Here is a 20,525-nt window from a genome sequence, read left to right as displayed (position 1 = left end):
AACATAAAATAAGACTAAATGCATGGTTTATTAAAGGTCCCGGACAGTGAAAATCATGTGGTTGGTCAAATTGGATGATATTTGGATGTAACTAGTTCATAGTAGGTTGACCTGTAGCTGGTACATTGACAAAGTTGATCATAAAGTTACTGGTCGCTTCCCCCCATGTCAAACACTTGGATTCATGAGGCAGGCATTACTTCTGGCTTTATGCCATGTCACGTAAAGCCGGAGATGTTATACACCAATGTTAGAGTCTTATATTCTTAATTTAAATATGTAACACCTTAAAACCATCATCACATGTACGCATCATACGGCTTTGTTTACAAACCGTAACATAGCTTAAGCGGAACTAAACTGGTAACTAACCCCTTTTCACCTGCGTTGTGGCTTTTAGCTAGCAAGCTACTTACCAGAATTCCACATGTCAGTGTTAACTTAACTACACTGATTTCCAAATAATGAAGACACCTGACAGCATTGGCTGCACCGAAAGTTACAATCATGTCACGCGAAGGCAGTGCACATTTCGAGCGAAGTTGCTTTATCAATTGGGGAGAACATTCAATGGACTTGTCAGGAAGCTACTCCTGAAGACAGATGCTGTACCATCATTGACAGTGGATCTTTCAAGTGCTGTCCATAATGTAGTCTGATGCGGTTGCTGTAACTGTTTTGACTTGTGAACTGTATATTTTCTGTAACACACCTGATAGGGGTGGAAGAACAAAAACCATATAGACTAAGCCCCCTGCATTGAGACTGAGAACTGCCAACATACAGCTGACATGAAGGAATGTTGTCCACAAAAGGAGCATAGTCAGGAGTGCAACTTTGGTTTAAGTAGTGAGGGGGACACAACATTTAAAAACAATGTCATTGAAACGGCACAATGTGCACATAGGTTAGGTTACTATGGTGACCATAGGTTAGGCTACTATGGTGACCATAGGTTAGGTTACTATGGTGACCATAGGTTAGGCTACTATGGTGACCATAGGTTAGGTTACTATGGTGACCATAGGTTAGGCTACTATGGTGACCATAGGTTAGGTTACTATGGTGAGCGAGCATTGAGCCTTTTCATTTTCAATAAGTATCATTAGCCATTTGTCTCTGCCTGCAAATTGTTCTCCTGAAAAGGTAGACTAACCTATAGGACTATGCAAAACGTAGCAAGTGTCGCTGTCATTGTTGCTGCTTCCAGTTCAGTAGCCAATACTGCGAGATCAGGTGCTCATGTGGTATCAATTATATAGAGTAGGCTACAGCCTGTGATTGTCACACAAGTAAATGTAGGTCTCATGGTAATGGACCGTTAATTTACATAAGCACATTTAGCATCTCCTGGCTTCCACACAGCCTATAAGCCACTGATGCAGACCTTTGGAACATCTACATTTTAAAAAGTCTAATAAATCCATGTAATATAGCCTACACCATCACAATAAATCCATTAGACAGGTCTAAAGAAGCATGATATGAAGAAAATGTAGTCTATTTCAGAAGAACAGAATAGCATACTCTGAGTCGTCCTTATGTTAGGCCCTGTTATGGCTATGCCATATGGCTGTGGGCTGCACTAGTTCATTTAGCAGACAAGATTTGCTTAGAATTCCATGGCATTATTTAATAATATGTTATAGTACGAAGAATACAACTGAACAAAGCTGAATATAAATATTTTCTCCAAACGATTTGAGGTAGTGCACACGTGGATATTCTGTGTTGAGCGTTTAACAAAGAAATAGGTACTCCTATATGCTTAATTTAGATGTTCTTTAGTTGTTCTACAAAACGTTGGGCTATAGGTTTAGATTTTTAATACACAAAGGCTGCATGATGAGACTGATGATTTGAAAAAAGGTGCTTGAAAGGCATGAGCTCTGCTTTGTGCACACTTCATTAGGCTCTCATTCACAATTTGACAAGCACTTGATAATGCCTTGAATTTCACAGCAGCATCCCCTTTGTTGCCGTAATGCACCCTAAAAAATCCATGGCTTTGTTGTGCCCTTCTGAGTGCTGCATGCTCTCCATCACGTGATCGGGTCTTTCTCACAGGCTAGATGTTGGAAGAACTGTCCACATTTACTTTTCGTCAGCCAACAAGATGAGTAGGCCTAAGGAATGGCAAAAGTACTAGCCTATGTCAATCTACTATCCCCATAGCACAAAAGTCAACCTATTCTGTGCGAGAAATAAATATTCTGGACAGTTGTGGGATGCAATAGATCCCAAATTAATACAACCACTAACATAAAAAAAAATGTTTTACTAAATGTGGCTGACGCAACAGATCAGAACGTTTACCTTGAAATGTTAAACCATTAGGCTATTTCTTCACATTATAAGCACAGCAATGCTGTTCCTCCTTCACTCACGCTGCCAAACATAAAACTGACTATTCTACCGATCCTCGACTTCGGCGATGTCATTTACAAAATAGCCCCCAACACTCTACTCAGCAAACTGGATGCCGTCTATCGCAGTGCCATCCGTTTTGTCACCAAAGCCCCATAGAGCAAAAAGAAAAGTCGCACAAAAAAAGCTGTTTCTTATGCTGGGCATCATTCACAAGTTATAATACATAACTCACAAGTGATAGGTTAATATTGTCACCTATCAGACTATTCTTGATTTAATATTGTCTTTAGATATACTAAATAATATATGTGAGAAATTTGTTTTGATTTAGAATGGACCGTTATCATACACCTGTCTCCAAACAAGGGGCAGCAGAAAAAATACATTTCATCTATGCACTTAGAGCGGATGGAGAGCGCTTTTCCCATGACTCATTTTCATGCCAGCCAGGTAGTCTGTACTCCTGTTGTAAAGATAAGCAATGTGCTTAATATTAGGGGGGGGGGTGACTAAAGGGGGGAATGGGTGGTGGCCATCTTTATATGCATTTATTTTTTATCTGTAACCCTCTGAAAAATAAATAAACTCAATAAAAAGTTGTTCACAAAAAGAACATTACAGGCTACATAGATTGGCTCCTGGATCTCCTCATCAACGAGGTCACCCTTGAGCCATCGCCGTATGTGGGGAAGTTGTGCGAGCTGTCCATCCCAGGAACCTTATCTGCCCAGTGTGAGAGGCCTGACAAGTAGGAGGCCATAGCTAGATTTGTCTCCCTGCTCTTATGCATGCGGAGTGCCTGGATACAGCCGTTAGCCGTGGTATATTGGCCATATACCACAAACCCCCAGGGTGCCTTATTGCTATTATAAACCGGTTACCAACTTAATTAGAACAGTAAAAAGTAATTGTCATACCCGTGGTACATGGTCTGATATTCCACAGCTTTCAGCCAAATCAGCAGTCAATGCTCGAACCAGGTTAAGAATTGGAAATAAATCCCCTTTGCGCATGTGCATAACTATGGATAAATCTGACAGGAGAGTTTGAGTGATGAAAATTGGCCAGAGGATCTTGAAATCTCTAAGCAAGAAATACTTGGATTAACATGAAAAAAGAATGTTAGGCTGTTTTCTGGCCATTGTGCTGTTACTATGTGCCAAATGTTAAGACTACAAACCGTTCAACGGCCCATTTGCGAGATTGACTTGTCATTTCAGTAGGCATAGGCTACAGACTAAAATCTGGGTTTATGGTTGTAATTCAATTTTGCCATGGTTTGCTTAGATAAAGGCAGGTAGCCTATGATGGGCCTACATCTCATTTCCGATAGTCTACAGTAGCCTAGACAAGATGCAGTGTCAAGTGTGCTCCCTCTCTGGCCTCTAGGTCATCAGGCTGCTCATTATCCCTCACACCGGTCACCATCGTCACGCGCCTACGGGCAATTTTTCTATGAATTGGTTTTCCATGACCAGATAGGCGTCACAAGTGGCACACATTGATTTGTAATGACTCCAGTGATATCATCATTTCCACATATTTATTGTATCAAAATGGTAGCCTATAATGGCATATACATGAATAGGCTACTTGATGGCCAACAGAGGCAAATGTATCATTCTCCATATTTAATGTCAGTTTCATTGAGGATTTCCATTAAAAAGAACCACGCGAGGGAGTTCCAAAACTTCCATTTAATTTCCACTTGGGCAGCCGAGACCCAAGAACTGAGCATGCATAAAGCACTTCACTTGATATCGTTTTCTCTAAGCAGTCAACATTAGAATGCAGTTTAAACCCCCTCCGAGTCGTTTCCCAGCGCTTCCTCTCCATTATTTATTGATGCATCCAGGCTATATCACAACCATCTGTGATTGGTAGTCCCATAGGGCAGCGCACAATTGGTCCAATGTCGTCCGGGTTTGTCCAGTGCAGGCCGTCATTGTAAATAAGAATGTGTTCTTAAATACTGGTAGGTATTCAACTGACTTGCCTAGTTAAAAACGTATTAACACGTTTTATGGAAAAAGGGTTGGAAATACAGTGGGGCAAAAAAGTATTTAGTCAGCCACCAGTTGTGCAAGTTCTCCCACTTAAAAAGATGAGAGGCCTGTAATTTTCATCATAGGTACACTTCAACTATGACAGACAAAATGAGAAGAAAAAAATCCAGAAAATCACATTCAGTCAGTCTCCAGATCTCAACCCCATAGAAAATCTTTGGAGGGAGTTGAAAGTCCGTGTTGCCCAGCAACAGCCCCAAAACATCACTGCTCTAGAGGAGATCTGCATGGAGGAATGGGCCAAAATACCAGCAACAGTGTGTGAAAACCTTGTGAAGACGTACAGAAAACGTTTGACCTCTGTCATTGCCAACAAAGGGTATATAACAAAGTATTGAGATAAACTTTTATTATTGACCAAATACTTATTTTCCACCATAATTTGCAAATAAATTCATTAAAAATCCTACAATGTGATTTCCTGGATTTTTCTTTCTCATTTTGTCTGTCATAGTCGAAGTGTACCTATGATGAAAATTACAGGCCTCTCATCTTTTTAAGTGGGAGAACTTGCACAATTGGTGGCTGACTAAATACTTTTTTGCCCCACTGTAGGTGTCTCCATAATGACTATTTAAATAGCCTACCTACAACTGGTAAAAAGTTGTCACAACGTGCACTGCTCTCTTATCTCTCGCTTGGACAATAACTGCAGTGCTCTCTCAACACCCCTCTGGCCTTCCCTATGGGGGCGGGAGGGGGGGGGGGGGATAAGTGACAGAATTAAGTGTGGCTGTGTGGTGACAGACAAAATATTTGTTTTACAAGCAGCAGATGGGATTTTCCAGAGTGCCTGCCCCAGATACTTTCATTAGAGACAATGTTTGTTTTTTCGCATTGTTGGTAATTTTGTACATAATGTTCCTGCTACCGTCTCTTTATGACCGAAAGGAGCTTCAGTATATCAGAACAGCGATTACTCACCTCGAACTGGACGCAGATTTTAGTGCAGAGAACATGACAACACCTTTTCCCTCTCAGGATACTGAAAATATTTGACATGGGTACCCAGCTCCACAAAAGGTTCTACAGCTGAACAGCAGATTGTCCCTTTAACTAAGCTCTCAAAGTATCTAGAAGTTATTCAAAATAAATCAACCAAACACAGACTATGGAGATCAGTGTGTTACTTTAGAAAATGCAGGTGTTATGAAAAGCCCTGTGAAGTAAACAATGCATGAAATGTAAATATAAAAACTTGAACTAAAGGTTGTTGGAAGCAGTTCTGTAACAAATAAAGTATAATTCTATGTTGACATCTTCTGGAGTGATATTCTTGCAATATAAGTTGTATTGAAGTATGTGTGAGCTATTTTGGTGAGTTGTTTGGTCTGTGACAAGAAAACTATTAAGATTGTGTTTTTACCCCTCACAAAACTATCCCTTTAAGCATTTATGACCGATACGATTTTCAAGCCAAATGCCTCTATTATGTGAGTGAATGCACATTGGTCATTTCACCTGTATTATTTGATAACACTTGGCATTTAAAAAAACTGAAATGGAACATTAATGGAGAACATTCTCTGAAAATATTCATAAACTCAGAGCGAGTGTGGTAAGTAGGGGCACATCAAAATAAAAAACTTTTAGAGGGCTCCTGTGTTGACAAAAAATATTGCTACCTGGTTGAAACACTATGTTGCTTTGACAGTACATGCCTATTGAAACTAACTGGAAGTTTTAAACCTGCTAAAGTAAACATTTTTAAAATATTTACCCAGATAAAACAATGACACAGACAATATCAACAACCATAACATAGTTTAATCTCAGGACTTCCTCTCACCTCACAGAGGGTGCGGTAGGGCCTCTTGAGATCCAGCTGGAGCATGTTACCAAGCAGGGGCAGAGGCCTGGGTCCTGGAGGCGCCTTCCCCTGTTCCTCAGAGTTGGAACCGGAGAAGAGGCGGTAAAGGGCCAGCAGAAACAGCAGAGCCCCCAGCAGTGTCACCGTGTTTGATGTCTGGAGAAGACCTTCTATAAGAGACATCTTCAAACAGCTCTTATACCTACACAGGGTTAAAAATAGTGACTACTTCCAGCTCATTGATCTGCCTGAGAATGGAGGCTCACCTTTTATAGAGCATGGAACAGCCTCAGGGGAGGGGCTAAACATTCTGAAGAAAATGTCTCTTATCTATGCGAAGGTTACTACCGGTCATCATCCTATGAGGATGTATCATATTAGACCTTGATCACCACTAGATACAATTGAAGGCAAGTGTAAAAATGAACATTTACAGACCTTTGAGGTTTGACTGTGTTAAAGACTATCTTTTGAATGTCATTTAGCAACTATTACATACATATTTCCAATCTTTTTTCTCAAACGCACACATTTTGGGGGCTTTCACATTTGACACTTTAGTGGGGTGTATAAATCTAAATGACGTGGAAACAACGTTGATTCAACCAGTGTGTGTGCCCAGCGGATTGATAGATCACTGTGCCGAGGTACAGTCTTGGCCAAAAGTTTTGAGAATGACACAAATATTAATTTTCACAAAGTCTGCTGCCTCAGTTTGTATGATGGCAATTTGCATATACTCCAGAATGTTATGAAGAGTGATCAGATGAATTGCAAAGTTCCTCACATGAACTGAATCCCCAAATAACATTTCCACTGCATTTCAGCCCTGCCACAAAAGGACCAGCTGACATCATGTCAGTGATTCTCTCATTAATACAGGTGTGAATGTTGACAAGGACAAGGCTGGAGATCACTCTGTCATGCTAATTGAGTTCGAATAACAGACTGAAAGCTTCAAAAGGATGGTGATGCTTGGATTCATTGTTCTTCCTCTGTCAAACATGGTTACCTGCAAGGAAACATGTGCCATCATCATTGGTTTGCACAAAAAGGGCTTCACAGGCAAAGATATTGCTGCCAGTAAGATTGCACCTAAATCAACCATTTATCGGATCATCAAGAACTTCAAGGAGAGCGGTTCAATTGTTGTGAAGAAGGCTTAAGGGCACCCAAGAAAGTCCAGCAAGCGCCAGGACCGTCTCCTAAAGTTGATTCAGCTGCGGGATCGGGGCACCACCAGTACAGAGCTTGCTCAGGAATGGCAGCAGGCAGGTGTGAGTGCATCTGCATGCACAGTGAGGCAAAGACTTTTGGAGGATGTCTTGGTGTCAAGAAGGGCAGCAAAGAAGCCACTTCTCTCCAGGAAAAACATCAGGGACAGACTGATATTCTGCAAAAGGTACAGGGATTGGACTGCTGAGGACTGGGGTAAAGTCATTTTCTCTGAGGAATCCCCTTTCCAACTGTTTGGTGCATCCGGAAAAAGCTTGTCCGGAGAAGACAAGGTGAGCGCTACCATCAGTCCTGAGTCATGCCAACAGTAAAGCATCCTGAGACCATTCATGTGTGAGGTTGCTTCTCAGCCAAGGGAGCGGGCTCACTCACAATTTTTCCTAAGAACACAGCCATGACTAAAGAATGGTACCAACACATCCTCCGAGAGCAACTTCTCCCAACCATCCAGGAACAGTTTGGTGACGAACAATGCCTTTTCCAGCATGATGGAGCACCTTGCCATAAGGCAAAAGTGATAACTAAGTGGCTCGGGGAACAAAACATCGATATTTTGGGTCCATGGCCAGGAAACTCCCCAGACCTTAATCCCATTGAGAACTTGTGGTCAATCATCAAGAGACGTGTGGACAAACAGAAACCCACAAATTCTGACAAACTCCAAGCATTGATTATGCAAGAATGGGCTGCCATCAGTCAGGATGTGGCCCAGAAGTTAATTGACAGCATGCCAGGGCAGATTGCAGAGGTCTTGAAAAAGAAGGGTCAACACTGCAAATATTGGCTCTTTGCATCAACTTCATTTAATTGTCAATAAAAGCCTTTGCCACTTATGAAATGCTTGCAATTATCCTTCAGTATTCCATAGTAACATCTGACAAAAATATCTAAAGACACTGAAGCAGCGAACCTTGTGGAAATTAATATTTGTGTCATTCTCAAAACTTTTGGCCACGACTGTATGGCAAGAACTGTGGGGGTTTATATCAATCTTTACCCTGTATATGGGGGTACTTGGCCATTAGCAGCAGACCCCAGTGCAGGGTTGTCCCGATGGTGTCGGTACCAGCACCAAACAGGTTAGCAACACTAAATACCAGGTTGTCATGGTAGAAAGAATCCACATTGCCAGATTCCTAACAGAAACAGACCCTCAGATGACATATGAATTATGTACAACAGTTACTTAAGGTTGTAAGTTATTCAAAGATAATCAACACATTCTATTAAAGCAGCTAGAAGAAGTGCTTTAGTGTGTTTGAGTCTGTGAGTTTACATGAAATTCTGCTGATAAGGAGAACTGTAATTCTATCCTCCCTCATCTGCATTCAGTCATATGTATACTGGGCACACACTGGATGAATCTACGTTGTTTCTACTTAATTGCAATGAAATGACATTGAACCAATGACGAATACACGTTGAATTGACATCTGTGCACATTGGTATGTTAGTGGTGGACAACTGAAATTAATTGTGTTCTGCTGCAGTATCCAAGTGCACCACATGGTGGCATAATAAGAAGTATAAACTGGGTTCAAATCCAATCAAATGTTATTTGTCACATACACATGGTTAGCAGATGTTAATGCGAGTGTAGCAAAATGCTTGTGCTTCTAGTTCCGACAATGCAGTAATAACCAACGAGTAATCTAACCTAACAATTTCACAACAACTACCTTATACACACACAAGTGTAAAGGAATGAATAAGATTATGTACATAAAAATATATGGATGAGCGATGGCCAAACGGCATAGGCAAGATGCAGTAGATGGTATAGAGTACAGTATATACATATGAGATGAGTAATGTAGGGTATGTAAACATTATAAAGTGCCATTGTTTAATGCTAGTGATACATTTATTACATCCAATTTTAAAACTATTAAAGTGGCTAGAGATGAGTCAGTATGTTGGCAGCAGCCACTCAATGTTAGTGATGGCTGTTTAACAGTCTGATGGCCTTGAGATAGAAGCTGTTTTTCAGTCTCTCGGTCCCAGCTTTGATGCACCTGTACTGACCTCGCCTTCTGGATGACAGCGGGGTGAACAGGCAGTGGCTCGGTGGTTGTTGTCCTTGATGATCTTTTTGGCCTTCCTGTGACATCGGGTGGTGTAGGTGTCCTGGAGGGCAGGTAGTTTTCCCCCGGTGGTGCGTTGTGCAGACCTCAATGTTCATCTCGATTGTGCATCTGTAAAAATGTGAGTGTTTTTTTGGTGACAAGCCGAATTTCTTCAGCCTCCTGAGGTGGAAGAGGCGCTGCTGCGCCTTCTTCATCACGCTGTCTGTGTGGTTGGACCATTTCAGTTTGTCCGTGAAGTGTACGCCGAGGAACTTAGAACTTTCCACCTTCTCTACTACTGTCCTGTCAATGTGGATAGGGGGCTGCTCCCTCTGCTGTTTCCTGAAGTCCACGATCATCTCCTTTGTTTTGTTGGCATTGCGTGTGAGGTTATTTTCCTGACACCGCACTCCGAGGGCCCTCACCTCCTCCCTGTAGGCTGTCTCGTCATTGTTGGTAATCAAGCCTACCACTGTTGTCATCTGCAAACTTGATGATTGAGTTGGAGGCGTGCATGGTCACTCAGTCATGGGTGGAGTACAGGAGAGGGCTGAGAACTCAACCTTGTGGGGCCCCAGTGTTGAGGATCAGCGGGGTGGAGATGTTGTTTCCTACCCTCACCACCTAGGGGCGGCCCGTCAGGAAGTCCAGGACCCAGTTGCACAGGGCGGGGTCGAGACCCAGGGTCTCAAGCTTAATGACGAGTTTGGAGGGTACTATGGTGTTAATGCTGAGCTGTAGTCGATGAACCGCATTCTCACATAGATATTCCTCTTGTCCAGATGGGTTAGGGCAGTGTGCAGTGTGATTGCGATTGCATCGTCTGTGGACCTATTGGTGCGGTAAGCAAATTGGAGTGGGACTAGGGTGTCAGGTAGGGTGGAGGTGATATGGTCCTTGACTAGTCTCTCAAAGCACTTCACTGGCTGCAGTGAAGGAGAGCCCACAGGTTTTGGTAGCGGGCTGTGTCGGTGGCACTGTATTGTCCTCAAAGCGAGAAAATAAGTTCTTTAGTTTGTCTGGGAGCAAGACATCGTGGTCTGCGACGGGGCTGGTTTTCTTTTCTTTTTTTGGATCCTGGATGCTGATTGGCTGGTATGATGCAAAATTACTAGTTTACCGTTCTAATTATGTTGGTTAACAGTTTATAGTACCAAAAAGGCACCTCTGGGTTTGTGGTATATTGCCAATATACCACAGCTGAGGGCTGTATCCAGGCACTGCACTGTTTTGGTCACTTTTGAATGCTGGCGGTGCTTTCACTCTAGTGGTAGCATGAGACGGAGTCTACAACCCACACAAGTGGCTCAGGTAGTGCAGCTCATCCAGGATGGCACATCAATGCGAGCTGTGGCAAGAAGGTTTGCTGTGTCTGTCAGCGTAGTGTCCAGAGCATGGAGGCGCTACCAGGAGACAGGCCAGTACATCAGGAGACGTGGAGGAGGCCGTAGGAGGGCAACAACCCAGCAGCAGGACCGCTACCTCCGCCTTTGTGCAAGGAGGAGCAGGAGGAGCACTGCCAGAGCCCTGCAAAATGACCTCCAGCAGGCCACAAATGTGCATGTGTCTGCTCAAACGGTCAGAAACAGACTCCATGAGGGTGGTATGAGGGCCCGACGTCCACAGGTGAGGGTTGTGCTTACAGCCCAACACCGTGCAGGACGTTTGGCATTTGCCAGAGAACACCAAGATGAAAGCAGGTTCACACTGAGCACATGTGACAGACGTGACAGTCTGGAGATGCCGTGGAGAACGTTCTGCTGCCTGCAACATCCTCCAGCATGACCGGTTTGGCGGTGGGTCAGTCATGGTGTGGGGTGGCATTTCTTTGGGGGGCCGCACAGCCCTCCATGGGCTCGCCAGAGGTAGCCTGACTGCCATTAGGTACCGAGATGTGATCCACAGACCCCTTGTGAGACCATATGCTGGTGCGGTTGGCCCTGGGTTCCTCCTAATGCAAGACAATGCTAGACCTCATGTGGCTGGAGTGTGTCAGCAGTTCCTGCAAGAGGAAGGCATTGATGCTACTGGCCCTCCCGTTCCCCAGACCTGAATCCAATTGAGCACATCTGGGACATCATGTCTCGCTCCATCCACCAACGCCACGTTGCACCACAGACTGTCCAGGAGTTGGCGGATGCTTTAGTCCAGTTCTGGGAGGAGATCCCTCAGGAGACCATCCGCCACCTCATCAGGAGCATACCCAGGCGTTGTAGGGAGGTCATACAGGCATGTGGAGGCCACACACACTACTGAGCCTCATTTTGACTTGTTTTAAGGACATTACATCAAAGTTGGATCAGCCTGTAGTGTGGTTTTCCACTTTAATTTTGAGTGTGACTCCAAATCCAGACCTCCATGGGTTGATAAATTTGATTTCCATTGATAATTTGTGTGATTTTGTTGTCAGCACATTCAACTTTGTAAAGAAAAAAGTATTTAATAAGAATAGTTCATTCATTCAGATCTAGGATGTGTTATTTTAGTGTTCCCTTTATTTTTTTGAGCAGTGTATAATACATTTGGGTAAATTTGGGCACAAAAATCCAATATAGCACCTTAAAGCTTTCTTGTCCTATTCAAACGGGCCAACCAAATGTATATAACACTAACCGTGTCAGTTATTGATATCCGCTAATGTTAGATGATTGACTCTGCTAAGCTTGGATACACCTCAAAGATAAATAAGACGTAGGCTTCCGATTAGCCTTTGACTATTTGGTTAGTAATGTCAGACGGCTCCATATGTATTGCTAATCAATAATACACTTCATGATTCTGCTTGACATCGGCAGTAATGCTGAAAATTTTTGTTAAATCTCAAAATCCTGGAGTCACTGTCATTCACCAAAATAAATTATATTGAACCAACGTGCAATAGATGTTGAATTGCTGTCTGTGCTCAGTGGGAAGCCATCACTATGTAGAACGTTCAACTAGAAGATTTCATAAACTGTTAAAGGCTTAAAGTGGAATTGACAGCATTTAGCAACATTAAATATTTGTAACATCTGTTCATATACACCCACAGGAAGAATGACACTTTTTTAATATTCTGACAAGCGAGTACTTAGATATAAATGTATACAATGTTTGGGAATGACGTATAGTAAGGCATTTGTGAAAATTATATAGCAATAGAGTCGGAAAGCGGCCATGCATTTGGACAATGAATAGACATTGCATTAAATAAAACCGAATAAAAACGTCTGTCTTGTCCAGGACCGGATTCTACACAGACCCGTGCGCCATAGCCACTCAGAGTAGGCCTATATGCAAATAAGCCAGTTGCCACAAGGCCAGTGTTGCCAACTTAGCGACTTTGTCGCTATATTTAGAACCCTCTAGCGACAAATATTCAAAAAAGCGACTAGCAAGAAATCTAGCAACTTTTTCCGGTGTTATTGGAGACTCTGACGTGAAAGCACGATTCATGCTGACCAGACCGGACACGTCGCATGCGCGAGCGTCACAAAATAAATTTAGAAATCCATGTTATTCAATTATTGCAATCTTGTTATTCAATTACGAGGGCTTTCCAAGGGCTAAAATAGAACTCATTCCTATATCTGACGCAGATCACGCTGCAAGTCCTGCCTCTCCCATCTCCTCATTGGTTTATAGAAGCAGGTACCCACGTGCCATCTCCTCATTGGTTTATAGAAGCAGGTACACACGTGCCATCTCCTCATTGGTTATACCCACGTGGGTGATAGAAAGACGAACTGTTTTGCCGGTAGTCGTGGTAATACAATGAAAGTTTAGATGCGATCACCATATAATTTAAACGATGAAAAGGCCTTGAAGGAGGAGAGATGACTAGAAACGATTCGGTTGGCCGTTTTATGTGTGGATTAATTGTCGGAGTAGAGATCCTTGTGCATTTCAGGTAAAATAACAACTCAATGTTTATATCCCAGGACAAATTAGTTAGCTAAATAGGACAAATTAACGTTAGCTAGCAAGTGCACGCACACACACGGTCTGGTCAGCATGTTAGAGTGCCTCCACTTTAATGATGTTGAGCTGGGTTTCCTGTGGGGAGACTGTGATGTCTGAGTCCTGGTCAACAGAGGCCTGGGTGGGGGCCATACAGTCCTGGAGAGCTCCCTCTGTGCTGGTGCTGGGATAGTCTGTACTGTCTGTTCCTCTATAGGACTGTGTGTGTGACTGCGTGTATGTGGTGGCGTAAGACTGTGTGCATGAGGGCATGTGTGTTTGAGTGTGTGGCTGCTGTGTGTAGGCTGACGAGTAAGGCTGTGTGTGCGCCAGCGTGTATGTCGGTGTGAGCGTGAGGCTATCGGTGGTACTACTGATGCTGCCTGTCTGGAAGCCGTTGATGCCATGGGGGCTCTGTCCGGACAGTTTGAAGGTCTCTATGGTCTCCAGACTGGAGCTGTCCATCCCGTTGTAGCTGGGCTGGGCCTGGCTACACTGAGCATACCCTCCTTGGCTGAAGGGGAACGTGTCCTGGCTGTAGGAGGCAGAGCCTGAGGCAGGTAAGACCGGGGGTGGGGGAGTTTTGGGATGCTGTCGCTGCTGGTAGAGGCTGGTACAGGGTGCCTCCAGTCTGGAGGCCAGGGTCTGCAGGGTGCTGAGAATCTGCCTCTGGACCTGGGTCTGCTGGACCTGCTCCCTCTCCAGCCGGTACTGCTGCTCCACCAGCATGCGCACCGCCAGGCTCAGGCTGTGGATCTCAGAGCCCAGGGTCTGGACCTGCTCCTGGAGACCTCCACTACTCCCTCCCCCGCATCTCCCTCCGGCCTCCTGGTGAGCTGCCTGCTGAGGGCTGGGGTTCCTGTCTCTCCTGAGAAGGCCCTGGTTCATGCCCTGGCTCCCAGGGCTTTGGAGGCGGATGACAGGGCTACTACCCTGGGAGGTGGGTGGCGGTGGTGGGGGGTTGGGGAGCCGGATGCCCACACGGGGAGGAGCAGGGTGTGGGGAGCGGACAGCTTGGCCACCGACTCTCTGCTGGAACATCTGTCTGGGAACACTGGCTCCTTGCTGGCCATCCAAATTCCTCTGCAGAGTATAAGTCCATTGTAACATGGGTCAGTTGTAACAGGCTAAATATATACAATTAAAACCTACTTAGAAAGCTGTTCCATGTGCCAATGATTGGTTAGTCTTTACATGACTATGAAGTTTAATTTAAAAACAAATTTATCCATCAATTATCTTTGGTTTCATTGACAGATTTGTTTTGAGGCCATGTTTTAAAATATATTTTTGCTGCCTCTCTATTTTTATTATTGACCTTTGGAACATTCTCTATGAATCGAAACATATCTTATCAGTAAGATAAGGCCTTTTGATTGGTATAGTTGATGACAATAATTGTTGTATTTTTTCACAAGACTCCCAAGATTGGGGTTAGTTGTTGTAACTCATTGTTACAACTTAGCCCTTTACCTAAAATGATATAGCATTTAGACACATGAACATATTTATATCAAATTTCACTTCTTTACATCAACGTTGGCAATGCAACTATGATAAAACCTTCGGAAAAAATTGTAAAAGACACATTTTTTCTTTTTGAACACTAAATCTAGTTTTTCAGCTATTCAGTTTCTGGTCAATATGACAAGCCTAAAAGAGAACTCGTTTTTTTGTAAATTTTGTGTATTTTCATCCATATCTGTTTTAAATCATACCATTGTTGAATTACCCCTAATGTTTTACCATTAAAGACAGTGTTACAACTGTCCCTGCTATTGGGGTAACTTTCAGCCGTTGGGTCTAAGCCTGAATTGTGAAAAGTATACATGTAACTGTAGCCTACCTTTAGTTAGCAGACAAAATGTAAGTTGTTCATGTGAAATTCTGAAATCTTTAAATCAAACAGTGTTAAATAAAGATGTTTAAAACAACTTCAAACTGTGTTACTCCTGTCCCTGACCTCCCCTACTCATACACTGTAACAAAACACTTTAACTGTCATTCTCTTTCCAAGAAATGAACAGAAATCCAACAAACGGATGACCAAACACTCAGCGCATGCCACGTGTTGGGAGGAACTGCATTGCCTGAGGTAAACCGATCGAAACGAGTGTTTGTTCAACCTTTTGTTTGATTGAAAGATGTACCACTGTTAAACTTTTGTAATGTTGTTCTTTTCAATAGACAACTTAACGATAAATATTTGATTGTGACGACCCTCCCACTCTGTCTGCCAAATTCTTTCTCTTTGCTCTTGTTTTCCTTAATAGGATGTCAGTGGGAGCCGGGAGGGTCGTCAGCGAAATGGGACACACCTGGGCTCGGGTGTGTCCCGGGATAAATACACCTCTTCCCCATTCATTGAGGAGACTCTCTCTATGCAGACACACTGTTAGATTTTGGTTGTTTTATTTGGCACCTTTCAACAACTCTCATTATCACATTTATGTGAGCAATTGTTAATTGTATTTAGTTTACGTCAGATAATAAATACAATTGTTAATTGTATTTAGTTTACGTCAGATAATAAATATATTGTGTTATTCCTTATCTCCATGTTGTCTCCCTTTTCTGTTAACTTCGCGCTGGTTCGTGACAAGTGGGGGCTCGTCTGGGATCTGAAGGTTGGTTCCTAGACATTTTGGCGTATAGCACTTTGCTGCATTATGGACTAACACTCGTGTCGTTGGGCTTACTAGTATGTGTGTGTTTGGGAGAAAATGTGACGTTAATGTTTGAGAACTCCGTAGGGGCTTTGTTTGCATCTTTTGTAACAGCTTTTGAGGTGTAATGTTTGGTGCCCAGTGTTGGTTGCCTTTTTTGTTTGGTAAACTTGCTACTGCAGTGGATAGTTTGCTGTGCGCTGCATTGGAGAGAGTACATTGGTTAGTTTCCAGGCCCCTACCCAGGCTGGAGACTCTTGCCCTACTTGTTGTTGGGACATCGGTCTGAGGTGAGTACAGTCGGCTGTGTACCTCAGTGGGAGATTTGGGTAGGGTAGTGAAACTTGCTACCAGGAGTTAGAGCTTTTCTTTCCCCCCCGTTAAGCTTAGTGACTTGTTTCACTTTGGAATATGTTGGGCATGGTTATTTTGTTTGGTGTCCGTGGACTGAGCAGTTGTCTTGGAGGCACATCTGTGGCTTGGGGGAATCTGCCAGCGTGCTGGGTGTCTTTTTTAAAAACATTTTTTCCCCTTGCCAGCGGGCTAAAGTGCGTAATTACCCACCTCAAATCCACATGAAGACTAGGGTTGAGTTATTGTAGGTTTTGGGGAAGCTCCATATATCATCTCTTCTGTGGTGCCCAGTGTGACTCATTTCTCTCGTGGTCTGGTGTTCTCAGCAGAGGGGAAGAGCGAGATTTGTTTTTGTATTTACTTGTGACTATGGCATCTTACGTAGATGTGTTCATTCACTTTCCATCAGAGGAACTGTTAGAATTATGTACTAAACAGCTGTTGAAGATTGCTTAACACTACAAGGTTGAAATTAGTGAAATGTCATATTGTTAGGTTGATATTGAAGGCCTCTGGAGTGGTGTGCTTGGAGTTACCACTGGGGCAGCTTCTGCTGAGGACTCGCCGTCTCCCGTAACGTTACAATGGCTGCACCATCTGTTAGCCCTAGTATTCTTTTTGAACAGCAGAAATAACTGCTTCTGTTACGGGTTAAGTATGAAAAGGAATTGCGATTTGAAGTGTGCTAAAATAAAGCTGCAACCAGAGCGGCTTGAGTTGGTTAGGGAAGGAAAGCTCTCAGGAGAGTTTGCTCTGGGAAGTTGACCCAGATTTACCTAGGGGTTGTTCCTCTTTTGGTCGTGCCTCGGACACATTTGATATTGTTGGAAACTTAGTTAATTTCATTGTTTGAACGTGTTGCTGATGCTAGGAGTTGGCCTGATTCTGACAGTCCTTGTTGGTCCCCGGTTTTATGGGGGTGAAGACAACCTCCCACTCTGTCTGCCAAATTCTTTCTCTTTGCTCTTGTTTTCCTTAATAGGATGTCCGTGGGAGCCGAGAGGGTTGTCAGCGAAATGGGATACACCTGGGCTCGTGTGTCCCGGGATAAATATACCTCTTCCCCATTCATTGAGACTCCCTCCATGCAGACACTGTTAGATTTTGGTTGTGGCTGTTTTATTTGGCACCTTTCAACAACCCTCATTATCACATTTATGCGTGCAATCACTCACACACAATTGTTAATTGTATTTAGTTTACGTCAGTTAATAACTATATTTTGTTATTCCTTATCTCCATGTTGTCTCCCTTTTTGTTACGAACTTCGAGCCGGTTCGTGACATTGATGAATCGACACCATTTAAAGTAATTGTGTATATGACGTTGAGTTTCCTTCGCCTTGTACTCACCACTTGAGTAAGCCTCTGAGCGACTGGGTCATAGGACTGTGGTTGATCTGCTGCCACAGGTCTCTGGACATCAGAACCAGGAGCATTAGACTGTTCTCTTCTCAGCAGAGCTGCTACCTGCTGGTAGGACTGATAAGAAGAGTCTCTTATCTGGGGGAAATAAAGATCCAATCAAAGCCTAGAAATGACATGACCACCACAGTAATAACACCTCTCATATGATCATTTGTTTCAAACCATGGTTGTTCAGGAAGTGGAAACATTTTGAAATTGATTGTACTGTGTGGGGGTACTACCTGAACATGTACAACAAGAAATGCAATTTATTTTACTGAAACATTTCAATAGGATTGTAAATTTAGAGCTTGGGTACCCGTCTGTTTCTGCTACAATTCTACTCCTTGCCAATCCTTGACATGCAAAATAAGAAAAAGAGTACAAGGAGTGTAATGTAAGCAAAACAGGTTCTGGATTTATGTGAATTACACTGTTCTGAAATTTACCCAACATGTAGACTCCACCATACTACAGGCCTTTTATGTATGGTCTTCCCCAGGCTTTCAAACAGAACGTGAGAAGCCTGAGCGGTATACTACAAAGCAGGATTAATGACTTAGCCAACAACTTGCCTAAATATTTTGAAATAACGTTACATTTAGAAAGATAAGATTGAAATGGGCATCGTCTAATTGACAACCAAAAACATCTAAATGTAGAATTCTTAATGAACCAGAAAGTCAGTTCTGGTTTATCAAAGTTAGATGGCTAACTCATTGATCATGCTTTGGAATATGAGGGCTTCCAAGGCGATCCCCAGGCTAATTGTGCAGAGCGCATAAATGCAGAGGCTCGTTGATGAACTCCATGTGCTGTACTCAGTACAGGAACATAGGCCTAATTATATCCATTTGTACACTGCAAAATGACCTGAAGTAATCCCAAACCGATATTGTATTTGACAATACCAGAATAATGACATACCTCCATTACATTGAGACACTGTCACATCTCTATTTATTGGTCTGAATATTTGGGATCAAATTTTCTTAATATATTTTTCTGAAATCTATATTTTTTTTATATAAAAAAAACAGGCAAAATACAATTGCTTGCAGCCTCAATTTGGCCCACCGGCCGCCAGTTACCAACCCTTTCTGTATATATCTACTCAAACTTGATGTCTCTACACCCTTTTTGGTCTTAGTGAATCACACGACTATGAGACGTGCCTACCTTTGCTCTATGAGACAAAGCCTTATCCAGAAGCCTTTTGCGTGCTGCCAGTATGGGGTTAGTAGCTGGCGAGGGCGTGGCTCTCTTACGCATGTAGGCCCCTGTCACAGTCACAGCCGCTGCTCCTGCGGGTGGAAGACCCCTCTGTTGAGAGTTCTGAGCCAATGATGTGACACTGACAATCTGGATGTCCTCATCCTCCTTCTTGTTCCCTTCCTCCTGTTTCTCTGTCCTGTTGTTCTGTCCTCTGCTGGCGCCTTCACCTCCTGTCCCAGACGGCCCCTGACCCCTGACTTCAGGAGGAGTGGAGCCAGGACACTGCTTGGCGAACTCTGATGCCGCAACATAGCCTGCGTGGCGTGACGCCTCCCGCAGTAGATTCCGTATTTGCTGGTCGTTCCAGCCCTCCCGGCTTCCACCATCTCCCCTCCCTGCCCCAACCCCAGGTGTGGTCTGTGGGTCTGGGGCTGCAGCACTTTCACCACCCCTCTGGACCTTCTTCCTCTGGAACTCCTTGAGGTACAGGTAGATGGCCTGGGCAGACACCCGGATGTTCTCCAGCTCCAGCACCGCCTTGATCTTGCGGAAGCTCAGGCCCGCCTGCCGCAGCTCCACCACCTTGCGCTTGGCAGCATCGTCCAGACGGCCCATGGTTGGTCACTCACTCCAGGCTGCTCCAGTGGAAGAGCCCTTCTCCAATCGGGACTTAGGCTACTTCTATCTGTTGAGAGACAGAGAATTCACTACTAACTGTAGTAAATAGGGCATTTGGAATTAGACTTTCAAACATAAACCAATTCTATCACATAATCTTCTTCACCTGAAATCTCACATTGATAGCTAGACTGACATTAAAAGCAATTTAACTTGTGAAGGACAGGACTCCAGGCAAAATTGACTGATTATTTTTGGCAAAATACATAAATTATTAGCTAGATTTAATAAGCTAAATAAACATAATACATAAGCCAATAGAACACGGCTGGCAGTGTATCCTAGCCTCTGCCACAGACTTCCACCTGAACTAAGCTTGGAAGCCGTAGCGTAGTCTACCTTCATTACTCCACCGGTACCAGCAGTCTAGCATCAACGTTGGGACACTGTGTACTGTCCACTGTCTAGCTAGTAAATATTTGAGCTAGATAGCATCAAACCTGTCCCACAATGTGAACACATAGCCTAACGGTCCTAACCTAACGTTGAAAAAAGGAAAGGATTTTATCTACATAGCTAACTAACGTGAGCTAGTTCTAGCTAAGAATTTTTGATCGTGGTGCCAACTCACCTCAATACGATACTGCACGTTTTCAGCTAATTTGAAAATAACCCATATCGTTTCCTTTAGTGTGCAAGCTAAATCGTTAGGAGAAAACATACATTTTTATCAAGTAACTATTAGCTAACCTTACTGGTAGAACCAGTGGTCGAGGGTT

At 43.4% G+C, this 20,525-nt stretch overlaps 2 protein-coding genes across 4 annotated transcripts in view; both read right to left on the bottom strand.

The window, feature by feature from the left end:
* The window catches only part of LOC139580799 (cytochrome P450 2K1-like), a 28,536-nt gene extending 21,265 nt beyond the window's left edge, over nucleotides 1–7,271 (bottom strand). Inside the window, exon 1 of the mRNA XM_071409859.1 lies at nucleotides 6,226–7,271. Within this exon, the coding sequence (XP_071265960.1) occupies nucleotides 6,226–6,429 (204 nt within the window). The 5' untranslated portion in view covers nucleotides 6,430–7,271. The remainder of the gene's footprint in view (nucleotides 1–6,225) is intronic.
* Nucleotides 7,272–12,016: 4,745 nt separating this feature from the next.
* LOC139580274 (uncharacterized) lies at nucleotides 12,017–20,515 on the bottom strand. 3 transcript variants are annotated; one of them, XM_071408936.1, is made up of 4 exons: nucleotides 20,378–20,515; nucleotides 19,093–19,842; nucleotides 17,860–18,009; nucleotides 12,017–14,570 (listed from the first exon to the last, which is right to left on the bottom strand). In XM_071408936.1, the coding sequence occupies exons 2-4, from the start codon at nucleotides 19,741–19,743 to the stop codon at nucleotides 13,545–13,547; spliced, it is 1,827 nt and encodes a 608-aa protein (XP_071265037.1). In that variant the 5' UTR covers nucleotides 19,744–19,842; nucleotides 20,378–20,515; the 3' UTR covers nucleotides 12,017–13,544. The 3 variants fall into 3 exon arrangements, with proteins under 3 accessions (XP_071265037.1, XP_071264950.1, XP_071265122.1); XM_071408849.1 differs by having other exon boundaries at nucleotides 19,093–19,813; XM_071409021.1 differs by having other exon boundaries at nucleotides 17,860–17,988; nucleotides 19,093–19,813.
* Between the last annotated feature and the right edge of the window lie 10 nt (nucleotides 20,516–20,525).

This window comes from Salvelinus alpinus, chromosome 1 (genome assembly GCF_045679555.1).
Source record: "Salvelinus alpinus chromosome 1, SLU_Salpinus.1, whole genome shotgun sequence".
Lineage (NCBI taxonomy): Eukaryota > Metazoa > Chordata > Actinopteri > Salmoniformes > Salmonidae > Salvelinus > Salvelinus alpinus.
This window is presented reverse-complemented; position numbering and strand designations above follow the sequence as displayed.